The sequence below is a fragment of the Hyalella azteca genome, unplaced genomic scaffold (genome assembly GCF_000764305.2).
Source record: "Hyalella azteca isolate HAZT.00-mixed unplaced genomic scaffold, Hazt_2.0.2 contig6973, whole genome shotgun sequence".
NCBI classification, from domain to species: Eukaryota; Metazoa; Arthropoda; class Malacostraca; order Amphipoda; family Hyalellidae; genus Hyalella; species Hyalella azteca.
The window spans coordinates 52,655-66,600 of record NW_025937112.1 but is presented as its reverse complement, the minus strand read 5'-3'; the positions used below and the strand labels follow the sequence as shown (position 1 = coordinate 66,600).

Here is a 13,946-nt window from a genome sequence, read left to right as displayed (position 1 = left end):
CATCTCTTGGAGAAGATTCATCTGCCCAGTCTATTTCTGGATGGTTAAAGTCACCAACGATCAACGTATGCGACCTGCTGAATGACATGCTCGGTAAAAGGCTGTTTAGTACTTTATTGTTATCAGAGGAGCTGTTAGGTGATCTGTAAATGACCCCTATGAGGAGGCTATCTTTGCCTTTTAGAGTAAGTTCGCACCACACTGATTCCCTGGCTGATTGATATTGATATTTGACAATTATTCATTGATTCCTATTAAATATGAGTTGAAATCTAGTGAACGACTCTCAAACTAGCGATTATTGATGTGGTCCGTAGAATTTTCCACGTTTCCCATTATGACGGTTTAATCAGAGTAAAATACGGCTAGTCCGATATCTCAGCAATTGCAGGTATTTTATGCATAGATTTTATTTTGTCTTTTAAAGAGCTTCGGTTACTTTGGTTGGGCTTCAGTTGATCACGAATTAGGCCAAATTTGATATATTTATGCAAAATGTTATAAAACAATCAGTGAGCATAATTATCATACAGAGAGCCGCAGCATTCTATTATGAGTACTTTTGAATCAAGTAAATTAAGTTCCGGTGGATGATCATTCCACATTTATGAATGTTACTGAATACATTCAATGGGTGCAATTTTCTTGAGTTATCCCACTTCCGGTTAATTAAACTACTCAAATTTATTCAAAATGTGTAAATATTAATTCCAACATTTTGGATTGAACAGTTAAATTCCTTGCTGTTCTTCAGCTAGCTGCAGTTTCTTCCTGATTATTGCAAGTAATATTGAAGACTAAAATTAGAAGAGGAGCATGCGTTGTGCGCTTTGGTTGCTATGGCAACCTGCAGATTCTGAAGAGTTGCGTCAAGTGCGAAGTAGAATGACGCAGTGGCTTACTCCAGCAGGGATCTTGCTCCAAGTTATGCAAGTGATTTTCATATCAAACGTGATCACTTTAGATTATAAAAAAAAACTATGAAATTAATAGCAGACATTTTCTTTACATGTGATCGACTGCGGCACACATTTCAAATATGTGCCGTAGTTCGCATTGGAAATGTGCCTGTAGTCAATAAAGGAAATGTTTCTTGTAGTCCATAATGTAACAAAACCACCTTGTCCATGCCAAAATGCATCCCATAGTCTATATTTTCAATATACCGTACCCTATGTATCTTCACACGCGAATTAATGCTTAGAGATGTGAAATACGTTTGCTGACTTAGATTTTATTCAGAGCATCTCGGGACTTGAATTCGAAATCTGAAAGAGCGTATCAATGAAATATACATCGGAAATAGAAATTTAATTCACGAATAATATTTATTGAATAAAGTTGGCATTATTCGAGTTTTGCTGATATTTTTTATTGACTAATTCGATATATGAGAAATAATCTCATATAACCATATAAACCACAAATATAACCATAAATAATAACCATAGAAGTTAACAACCAGAGTGTACACTGTAAAAAATACATAAAATACCGGTTATTCGTTTCACGGTTCCAGCAATACAAACAAACAAATAAAGATAAACAATATTCATTATACATGAATAAGAAATAAAGCGATGAAGAAATCAAAAGGGGCTTGGTGCAGTTTACAGCGCGGAGGGGCTGAGGACAGGAAGATGAACAGAACGGAGGGCGGCGAGGCTGCTAAGAACGTCTACCTGCTCGTCTACGACAACGTTCTGCACGCCACTGATCCTTTGAACTCCTTCCTCGTGCGGTGAGATCATCGAGTAGTGGAGAGCATGAGATCTGGCGGACAAATAATTATAAAATAATCAAACTAGCAGCACTGCGGGCGATGTAGCAATGCTGGGAAACTAACTGACAAGTCATGCATAATAAGATGAACAAATAAGCTAATATTATTTGATGGGATGTTGTTCGATTGTGTGAGCTCGTATCGTCACATCCTTGTATTTGCTGAGTGTGAGTTTCTAATCTTTTCGATACAGTTGCATGACACTATTATTAGTGAAGGTTTGTGGTGTTTGTGTTACAAAAATTTTAAAGCGGAGAGATTTAGGGCTAAGTTTGTAAGATTTAATTCGAGCATCGTTTGAAAGGTTACAACGCTTGCTGAAGAGCGCTCGTTTGTTCTGAAGGCGCTCGTTTGTTCTGATGGCGCTCGTTTGTTCTGATCGTTTGTTCTGAAGGCGCTCGTTTGTTCTGAAGGCGCTCGTTTGTTCTGAAGGCGCTCGTTTGTTCTGAAGGCGCTCGTTTATTCTGAAGGCGCTTGTTTATTCTGAAGGCGCTCGTTTGTTCTGAATGCGCTCGTTTCTCTGAAGGCGCTCGTTTCTCTGAAGGCGCTCGTTTCTCTGAAGGCGCTCGTTTCTCTGAAGGCGCTCGTTTGTTCTGAAGGCACCCGTTTATTTGAATGTTTTTTTTATAATTCTCAGGTTTGTGTAGAAGGAGGTAGTTTGTGTTGTGTTGAAGGGGGTGGTTTGTGTTGTGTTGAAGGGGTGGTTCGCGTTGTGTTGAAGGGGTGGTTCGTGTTGTGTTGAAGGGGGTGGTTCGTGTTGTGTTGAAGGGGTGGTTTGTTTCGATGTTCTTTGTTTAGATACGCATGACGCATTGACTAGTCTAATGTGACCTCGAGACAGTGAATGCGGCATCTTCTAAATTCTTAGTTTTGTTTCCTTACTTAAATAGTATGATTATATTGCACCGTTTGATAAGTAAGTTTTTTGTTTAATTTCAACTAATCGAATTTCACACTCAAATCATGCTAACTTATCAAATGTTGTGCCATCTTTGGATTTGGTATCGGTGCGTGCATTTCATTCTACGGTGCTTCGTTTTCCTGGAACTCAATTCGTTTTTCGATCATTTTACTTTAGATAACGGACAATGCAATATAATGCAGCTTAATAGTTATAAGTAAAATTGACGGGTAATGTAGTCCATAAAAAGAAGTTTACCCTCGCAGTTTTGTTGTGCTCTGGGCTTTGAGTTATTTATCTATACCTAGACCATTTGCTCACGCTGTTGCTGCGAAAACTTTAAGCATTCTAGTGAAAGCATTTGATGGCTGCCTGCAATTCATGATGGTCTAAGAACTCATAAAAACATTGGTCATTAAAAAATATCAAATCATATGAAATATTAGAAAAATATCAGCATATGAAGGCTCTGTGCAATTCAAGCCATAAAAATATGACATGAATAGAAATTCTTCGATCACAAAGAAATATCAGAAGTACTGATCATTTATCGCGGATGAGAACCACTTCATATGCTTGTTATTTAGCAATTCTTCCTTGTGTAGTGCAGCCATCAAAAAACAATATACAATTTTTCATGTTTTTCAGCGGTCGAGAAGAGGCTGGTCTTGGCGAGGCCTTGAGCTGCGGTCGCGTGGGCGTTGGTGCTACGGGCGAGGCGATCGGCAATGCAGTGTCGCCAGCCTTCGAGTTTCCGGCCATCGTTAAGAACGAAGATTTGAAGAAAATAGAACACCAGCTCCACGAAGCAAGAACTCGATTCGAGAAAGTCGCAAGCTTGAGCGGTGAGGAAGAAGAGCAAGCCAGGAGAAAGCTGGGAAGAGAACATTGGGTTGACGAGTTACATGCCAAGGAAGAACAGTTGAAGGCGCGTAAACTGCAGGTCGCAATGAGACATTCTGCGCTTCTTCAGAAAATGCTACGTTATGAAAAAGATTTGGAGGTCAGTGTGCGAAATTTTTAGTTATGAATTTGGTTACATTTTCTCAAAACGAATTATATTTCCCGAAGCAGTAGATATTAAGTTACAGCTTACGTTTAAACTGAACCTCTCAAACGAATAATATTAGCTACAATTTTGCAAAATATTTTCTGGTGAAAGTCGCTGGTTCACGCATCTGATAGAGAGTACGTACATATGTTGATGAAAAGAATAGCTTTAAATTTTGATGTGAGAGAAATTTTCATGCGATGAGTTTACTTAAATGGCAAAGTAACCAAAAATGCAAAAACAAGGAAAATGTCGAGCTAATTCATCAATTTTTCATTGAAAACCATGTTCACTAAATGACACTATCCAAAAATTTGCAATAAAGTCACAAGGATTTCGTTTAAGGTTTTCTTTAATTTCAATTCTCATGATAATCTAATATTGGTATACAGTTGCATGATACGGCATTGTTCAGAAAAAAATTGCTTCCTCGTAGGTACCTTGGTTGTGGACAAAATGCCGGAAATTGTTTCATCCAACGTAAATCAGATGCTTATCGACTTAACAAATGATTAACTCAATGCTTCATGAGCTGCTTTAAAAAAATAGAGTTCAGATTGTTGTTGGGGAACTTCACACTATAATACCTAATGTATATGAATAAAAACTTTTGTTGAAATTAAAAGTCTTTCATTTTAGATCCAAGAGAAGAAGCGCACGGTGGAAGCTGGTGTTATAGCTCAGGAGTGTGCCCCGACGGTGGCAGAATCGTTCGTGAATGCAAACGACATTACGAACGAACAGCTCGATGACAGTGCTGCTAGCTCAACGCCTTACGCCACAACTGAAACTCCACAGGAAAGAGAAGAAGGAACGAGTCAGGATTCAGTAATGAGTGCAGCTGACGTCCGTGAACTGAAAATTGCTGACCTCAGGAAGCGCAGCTACGAGAATAAATACCAAACAGAAGCGAACAAGAGTACTGTCAAGAACTACGCAGAGTACAAGGTGATAAAACATAAGAACCACCGATATGTACAGTATGAGTACCTATATTAGTATTTATGGTTTATTCCCAGCCGGAATTTGACGTTGAAATTGATTGTTCATTAAAATTACCGGTTAATTTCAGGTTGAATTATTGACCAACTTAAATTAAACATCAGATCAACCTCTAAATCTGACCAACACTAAATGAGACGTAAAACAACCTTATTTCAACGTTGAAGCAACGTCGATCTTAAATGAGTTGTCGAAGCAACGTCGATCTTAAATAAATGAGATGTTCGAATGAAGAATTATGTATTGGAAATATTTATCACAATTTCATAAAATTACCGCAATTGTACGATAGGAAATTATTTCTTCAAAATATCTAGGTCCATATGATGAAGGAAACGATTTGAAATAGTTATGTTTCCGTGACATGAGCCTGTCAACCTTCCAGCTACTTCTGACGAACGCAGCTAATGTTATATATGCTAATTTACAAACTTTGTCATGTAACTAGAAAGACTAATGGGTCACATGTTGAAGCTGCGATAGGATTTTGATGAATAACATGCTTTAAAATATATGATGAAGATGTAAATTCCACACGTATAGCCATCTCATACAAACCCCAAAAACATTAAGTTGATATTGTAATCAGTCAATATTGTCGATAAATTACTTTGGTATAGAATTAAATTGATAATTCATTTCTTTGTTATTATAGATATATTTTTTTCTTTCTTATGTCTTGCATCATGGAGAAATGCACATTCAGTTCTGATTTTTATTTAGGAAAACTAGCATGTATAATTAATTTCAGCTTCAGAACAATAATAAAATACTAGTAGCCTGCAATATCTTGTTATCTTGGTTTAGCAGATAATAACCAAGGCTTCCTGATAACCCTCCTTGTCAGGCGCACGTGGTGGCAGCAGCGGCGCTGTGGCGCGGCGAGGCGGCAGGCTCCGTGGCGCAACTTACGGCGAGCTTCCGGTGAGCAAAGGGCGGCGCCCATCGTACGTGGGTACTGCAGTAATGGTGCGTCCCTCGCTCTGCAGTAATGGTGCGTTCCTCGCTCTGCAGTAATCTGCAGCTCTCGATTAGCATAAATTGGGCAACTTACTCTGCATTATTGATTCTCTCTCCACATTGCTTTAGCATAACATTTTAGACTCCGGGAGATATAATAATTTCTGTCACGGAATGTTCAGGTTGACGAACATCGCACCACTCTTTCGAACTAATACTGTCTGAATGAAGAACAACTAAATGACAATTGAATACAGCATGAGTACGCAATTCCTTTTTGTTAAAAATCATTCAATAACTTCAATGCCCAATAAATCTTGATCTGAATCTATATATGCTTAAATAGGTTTTTTGTGGGAATAAAATTGAAAGCTTTTTTTTCACTTATCCATGAGACCGATTATTTTTTTCATTCGCCTTTAAAAACGTGATAGTTCAATAAAAACTTACGATATTTTTTCTGACTCCTTCGGCAAGTCTTAAATTTCAATCGGTTCCCATAGCCTTGAAAATAATTAAAGTTATTTTAATTGTTTCCAGAGATCGCTTGGTGCTGCGCTATGAACTGCTTGTTGGCGTCATGGAGGCCACCAATAAACTCGCTGCTGTTAAGGAGCGCTGCTTGTTAGCTCAACAGGTAAGTCGACATTTTATATATTGCGGTAACCGTACTAGAAAGGCAATATAAAGTTTACTTTCCACCATCAGTACGAATTTCTTAAAACATATATGTTACGACTTATTTAATATTTGGGCTGTGTATGGGAAATAGGTTATGTAACTCAACTTCTGTATTTGAAATTCAATGGTAAAAGCTTAATTTCAACCTCACAACCACTGAGCTTAGTTCACTTTTATGTACAATAATCAGAAACTTTCGAGCGATTGAAGTGCATATATTTTCAAATTATTTTATCAGTTAGCACGGGCGCAGTGATGATCATTTGACGTAATAAATGATCATAATAAATAAATGATGATGATGTAATACGCCAGCAGAACATATGGTACGTTACAGTTATCAATGACCGATTACAAATGAGTTAATACGGAACTTGAATTGAAAAATAAATAGGTTCTGCGGTGCATTTTTACAGAAAATCAGGAGTAAATTTTGTCTACTCGAATAATATCAGAGAGTTGAGAATAATCATTAAGTACGATTACTTAAGTGAGAGCGTTTCCCTAATTGGTATTTGGGGGTAAAAGAAATCATTACCAGGTTAAAATCAGTCCTTCCCAGAAAGCACATTCTGAGCGAATTTTGAGACGACTTTGAAAGTTTGCCGACCAAATATGTATATTTTGTTCGATTTAAATATTATATAAGTCTCAACTCTTCCTCATTCACGCACTATCCAATGAAACATCAGTGATGCAGAAAACAAAGGAAAAAAGGTTGAGAACAGGGGCATGAACTTTCAGCGTTATTTATAAATAAGCAAAATTTTGGTCGAGGCTAGAGGAAAATACAAAAATTCGAGAAGTATGAAAAATTCGTCGAAGTATTGAGCTTTATAAATACTTTGTCATAAAATTTAATCCCAACTTTTTAGCTTGGTATTATTTTTTCGAGTCTATTTTCAATATTACCAAAATGAAAAATATAAATATAGTTTGTTTTCTTCAATCGAAGAAACTACCATTGACCTGAAACGTCGATCTCGATGAAGGGCTGTTCATCGTTAAATTTTTTAAACCTACTTTAGGCACTAATCTAGAGCTGCCACTTTAATGATATGGGTTATCCGTATGTATCATTCTAATACAGATGGATGAAGAACAGGAATGTGAGCAGCTGTTGCAGCTGCATCAGACCAGTGCAGCTGAACAGGCTATCAGCAGACAGCTGCAGCAGGAAGAGAGTCAGCTAATGCAGCTGCAGGCGAATTCAACAAAACTCAACTGTCAGCTGGCTCAAATCAACATGGCAATCACCAACATGTACAACATCGCACGAAGATTCCAAAAATCTCTTCCTCCGCTGCATGTGCAGCTTGTAAGCCGACGAAACGTATTTTGAATTCAGGGTTGGCGCGGCAATCTTTTCAAATCAATCATGTTTTTTTTACTAGAAAACTTTAATTTAAACTATTTTTATATTTGATACATAATTCGCAGAGAAATCTTCAGGAATACAAATTTTATTGTCGATCGAATAAAAAACCAAACACTAATGTCTCACGGAGGTTCCTATAGATTCTCCGTCTGAAGCAGCAGTTTTTGAAGAGTTTTATTGAGTTTAGTTCGATTCAATAGCTCTTCCATAACACAAAAATGAACATAAATTTCAACAGTTATTTTAACAGCTTTATTATATAGTCGCTATTTTCTTGGTCTATATAGATGATCATTGAGCCTATAAGTGCAGTTTTCTATTTAAAATTTAATAATAATTCTGATATTATATCGAGCTGTGACTAGACTGCGTGCTGGCAATATGTGAGTTCTTTTAATTTCATTTCAAAATTCACACAATCAACAACACATACTATGAAATAGGACCAGGAAACTGAAGCTTGACCGAAAAATAGATTCGGATTATTGTGGCCGAACGATCGAAGTAACTGCTGTGGTTTGGCGAGTCGGTCTCTAGCTACAGTAGTGTTATAAGACTCCTTTCCCAACGAATTTATGTGGGCATAATTGTTCTTCACATAGGAATTACATTAAATGAAAACATTCAATATCCCCAATAATTGCTTCACGTAGGTTCTGTGATGTCTTTATTATTCAATAAAATTACGAATGATTCAATAAACTGTAACGATTTTCAGCTTTAAATTATAATGTGAGAAAAATCAGGTAAGCTGTTTTTAGGTAAACATTGAATCCATGTTGAACTGATAAAACCACGAAACGGAAAACTTAATAAAATTAGTGAATGTATATGTACAAAATTGCCTGCGTCAGTGTTTGAAATTATTTACTTCAAAGATGAAAAACGTTTGTCGTGAAATATGCGTTTATTGCTGATACCCCAAGGCCTGAAGATATTATTTTTAGCTTCTGTTGAACAGTATTTAATTATATTTGTTACATCTACAGACGATATGGAGTTGAATTTAATTCCGACATGAAAAGTTTTCCACTTCACTGCTGAAGTTCCAAATAATTAAATCATTATAATTTTTGCTACGAAAAAGGCCCATTTTACGATTTTTTAATGCATACTTATTGTTCAATAACTTTTACTCGTGCGACAGGCAGATCTGGAAGGAGAAGTCACAGCTCGGATGCTGGAGCGGCTACAGCACTTCATGCAGGCTGCCAACACAGCTCTTGTCACGGCTGATGCTGCACTCAGGCCTGATTCTACGAAGCCTACACTCGGTTCTGCTTGATGGATATTTATTTATTACTGTTTGATTGTAATTGATGTAATATTATTGATTGATTGTAATTCCACGAAGCCTACACTCGGTTCTGCTTGATGGATATTTCTTGATTTATTATTCTTTGATTGCAATTATTGTGATATTATTGTATTCAATTATTGACCAACTTATTGTATTGCATTGTACTTGATTGCAATATTATTGATTGATTGTGTATTGATTGTAATTCTACGAAGCCCACACTCGGTTCTGCTTGATGGATATTTATTGATTTATTATTGTTTGATTGTAATTATTGTTTCTTTAATATTTCATAAAATTAAGTATATTTCTTTCGCACAGTTCATGTCGGTGCGGTTCAATACATTTATATGGTAATGATATATCTACTCGTTTTATTAATGAGCCTTCAAATCAGGAAGTTTCCGTGAATCACCCTGGACTCATCTCAATATATAAATTAAGTATTTATAAAATCACAGACTAATCAATACTGAATCATGCTTAATAGTTAGATATCATGATTTTCTAAACTTATATATGAATATCTTCTTTTTCTAGCAGAATTTATTTGCTTTACTTGAATAATTTTGCTATATAAAATCGTTGTTTAAACTAATGCCGAGTGCAAACGGCATTAATATGCAATTCTAAGTTAGCGAGTTCGGGCACGCCATCTAAGCTGGTTGGACACAACATTTACAGGTTAACTGTACAAAATTAGCATTCCAACCTGGCGTTTTCCTGATAACGATATCATAGAAAATTGAGAATCTTGTTAACCATGCTCTCATCTTTCTGAATCTCGCAACTTCTAGTAACATCGCAAGGTAATTTTGGGACTAAAGGACTAAAGTAAATATAATAAAAAAGGAGCCGTTTCAACACACATTTAGTAATGAAATCTCAGTTAACTCCCTGTTTAATAAACGCAATTGAATTACATCAAAATATACAACCATACAACCTACAAGCACCCAATTAAGAAGTACGTTTAAATTTTGTAATTCACTCACGCACATTTAATTCACTTTTAGTTCACCCTACCTAGTTATGCAACGTTTCATGATTTCCCGAAAAAAATGAAAAAATTGCTACACCAGGTAATATCCAGACATGAAAAGTATTGTAAATACGCGCTTGAGTAGTCCTTACATGTGTTAACAGTTCCGGGCATGGAACGAACTTTCATAAATTTTATACATGTTTGTCGAAGTATGTTTGTAAGTTTATGTGGGACTGTTCGAGCTTGCATCCGTAATAATTATCGCATCGTGATATTACATGAATTGTCAAATTTATTCTCAATGTGTAAGAATGGTAAGACATTGCAAATCACGTAGGATAAAAAAAATGCCTTTTTGAAATTTCTATGTAGAAGTATTATTTCAGAAGTGTAATATAGTTCGCTGCATGTTTTGAAACGAAAGTCAATTTAAAGGAGTTCCTTATTGAATGTGGGTTTGAATTATTATTATTATTATTATAATTATTATTATTATTATTATTATTATTATTATTAATTGTATTATTCTATTATAATAAAAGTAATAATCAATAATTACGATACGTAGCCTAAGTTCCGCTCATTTTTCAATGGCTAGACGTTTTACATTCCCAAACTTTAAATAGTTTAAGAAGAAAAATATCAGAATTAGTTATTTATGGACATGAATTCTCGCAACATCTTTCAAGGTGATAAATGTGAAGAAATCGTAGAAATGAAGCTTTTGGAAGAATATGAAATCTATGCGAAAACTTCTAGAGAATTCAATTCAGAATCATGATTAAAACATAGACCTGACGAATCAAGTTGGTGATTGGCTCGTTCCAGAATTGTGGAGTACTCAACTCTAAAATATACGAATTTTCCTCATACTATACCGTATGTCAAGATTTTGGCTGAATCCGTTTCATTAATGGTTTCTAAAACGTATAAAATTCTATCAAATTGTACTAATATCTATGAATGATTAAAAATTTCACCAAAATCAACAAGATTGTTGGCAGTAAATTTACAACACAAAAGTTTTTCTACTCAACATGAACAGCTGTGGTTGACGATCACAAACATCACATGTGAGCTCAGCTACATTGAGCCTCAAAGTCAATACGTGGAGCAGATAGCAGCGTGATCGATACGCCTTGATTGCGATGAGTCAAGTCCTTTCAGAGTGCGTGGGCAGTTCCATTATAACAATGTGCGTGTCATTATTTTCACAAATGTGTCGAAAATAAAATATTATGTTCTGTAATGCAGGTAAGAATATCGTTATTTTTTAAGTGTTCTTGAGTTTGCTGTAGGTGTATTAGACTAATGTTTTTCGGTACAACTTCTGAGGCTCAGCGGTGCATTAAGGAGTTTATGGATGATGAAAAATTTTTTACAAAAGGAGGGGGCATCTAGAGTAGGCAATTCAAGTTTCATGAGATATCAATATCCGTAATTGAAATCAATTAAAGGAAACTCGAATAACGAACATTCATTGAGCAACAAAATTTTCTCATTTGAGAGAGAGTTAAATTTTTTGAAGATACTTACTATCTTTAAAAAATTATATCTCAATCTAGTTGGTGCCAACATTTCTCTGAAATTCAAGCCTATGAATTTACTCGCTTATGTAAAAATATAATGTCTGTCGTTAAATTAAAGATGATTTGTATTTATTTATCTTGATCACTGTTTGGGTTACAAGATGAGGTAGAACCTTTATAAACATGTAATTAATGAACTATATGGTGTCTCTAAACGTTCTCTCTATAGAAACACCTCCAAATTTCCGTATGTCAGTCCAATTTTAAGAGAAACGTGTAATAGAGACAATCATGGTGCACGGTGATAAGATCATGTCGATAATTTTTGCTCATGGGAAAATTTTTCCAGGTTTTTTATTCTTGCATGCGCCACGAAAATGTAATTTGCATAATTTGAGCCTGAACTTATTTTTATTAATTTTTGAGCTTTAGGGCGCCAAGTCCGATCCGCAGGACTGGCACAAAAAAGGCACTCAATATTATTGATTATTGATGCGAGACAGGAAAGTAAAGGAAGTGATGAGACGCCCTCTGTCATTTGTATGTGGTAAAAAACTTATGGGTCATGCTTTTTAATGGAAAAATTCATTGGTATGATTTTCTTGACCAAAGTTTCCGCCTGAGAGCGACAAAAATCGAAGATAACTGTTTGATTCATTGAAAATTTTTCGAAAAATGTTACAATAATTAATTTATTAGGTCGTAATGACGAAAACCTCGTAATCTTAAAGCTGATTCTACTCTCAATGAACGCCTAGTATTGTTTCTGTTTGAAATATTTTTTACATTCAATACCGAGGTAAATTGAATATTGCGGCATTCTGGTTGACGAGTTTATCAATTAATGAGGATTTGCGCAATATGTTATTGGGCGGATCTGATTGGTGCAATAAAGTCTTTGGAACGAAAAACGTAGGGAAATATTGTTTTCGTTTACTATATAATAACTTTTACACTTCCAAATGCAAATTGTAAAAATTTCATTTGTAAGTGCTAGATGAAATTTAGGGTTATATATATACTGTATATTGTTGCACGGAATTTGAAAAAAAAAATTCGTTTAAAAATTAAGCACCACGCTACACACGACCGAGCTAACAAGCAGGTACTAGAAATTTTCAATGTGGTATCATGGCTATCAATTTAATATTTTCCTGGTTCGCTTCGTAGTGAATGATTTGCCGATTGAATAATACGACCCGGTAGAATCGCGGTGATTTTCCCGGGTAGAATCGGCTAGGTTCGAAAAAAGTTCGGGAGGTTAGGTAGGACAGCCAAGTTCATATTTTTGTTACAAGAACCGTGGCTGTCTTACCTAACCTCCATAGCTTTTTACCCGATTTACCCGATTCTACCCGGGTAGAATAGGGTAGAATGGTACAGGTAACTTTTACCCCATATAGTAGGTATACAAAGTCGTTTACGGGCAAGAGCTGAAAAAAAAATTTCTAAGCTTCGTTCTACCGAAATGTTCGTGCAGCTGATCGCTTGCCGTACGAAATGCGCTGCTGTAATATGAATGACATCAATCTTGTTAATTGGTCATTGTCCTGAGTAACTGCAGCTTTCATCACCCAAACAGTCTGTATCATAAGCACACTACCAATTAAGCAAACGCTTTGATAATGTGATCACACTGTTCCAACTAAAACTATACAGCAATGTTCAGTCAAGACTATTAATGTCAATAATGTACTTAAATGGATTCTGGCTGTAACGCAAAACTTCATTTGAATGTCTATTTGTCCCTTCACCAATATCATGGATTAACTTGAGTTGATTAATGAGCTGCATGAAGTTTCTACATTATTAATTTTTTTCATGTTAAAAATAAGGCTATGAAATTCAAGCTTGACTAGAATTTACGATCAATGATGTTAGAAAATTGGAGACATTGCGTCCAATAATTAATTTTCTTTTTGACCGTTTCCAATAAAATTTCCTCGTTAAAACTCATTCGTGCATTTGTCTAAAAATATAATAAAATTTCAAGTTGATGAAAATCGACATTTAGATGGGACAAGAGGACCTGCTTAACTGAGATATGTAGCCGAACTAAACAAAACCACTTCACTTTAATAATGATTAAAGATGCATCTTCTACGATCATATCTTCTGTTCAGAAGACAAAAGAAATAGTTCTGGATTAAACAATTGAGTGAGTGTAAATTCACCAATAACATCGAAGAATAGAAGAGATTTTGTTACTACGGAGTCCAGTATATTGGGACATGGCAATTGTTCCTGTCTGCTGTCGTCATCAATGGACTGTGTTTCCTGGAAAGTAAAGTGCGCAGACTCTAGCTGAGCTTGCGGCGGTGCCACATCGCTCTTTATTTGTAATTTTACTGAAATTCATTTTATCTTGTAAATTTA

The 13,946-nt window shown here is 35.7% G+C and overlaps 1 protein-coding gene across 1 annotated transcript; it reads left to right on the top strand.

Moving 5' to 3' along the window:
* The first annotated feature begins 1,530 nt into the window (after positions 1-1,530).
* On the top strand, positions 1,531-9,041 carry LOC108683459. Its single transcript, XM_047881075.1, has 7 exons — positions 1,531-1,741; positions 3,333-3,687; positions 4,375-4,683; positions 5,585-5,661; positions 6,238-6,334; positions 7,469-7,696; positions 8,904-9,041. Exons 1-7 carry the CDS (start codon positions 1,581-1,583, stop codon positions 9,039-9,041), a joined length of 1,365 nt encoding a protein of 454 aa, XP_047737031.1. The 5' UTR covers positions 1,531-1,580.
* The last annotated feature ends 4,905 nt before the right edge of the window (positions 9,042-13,946 follow it).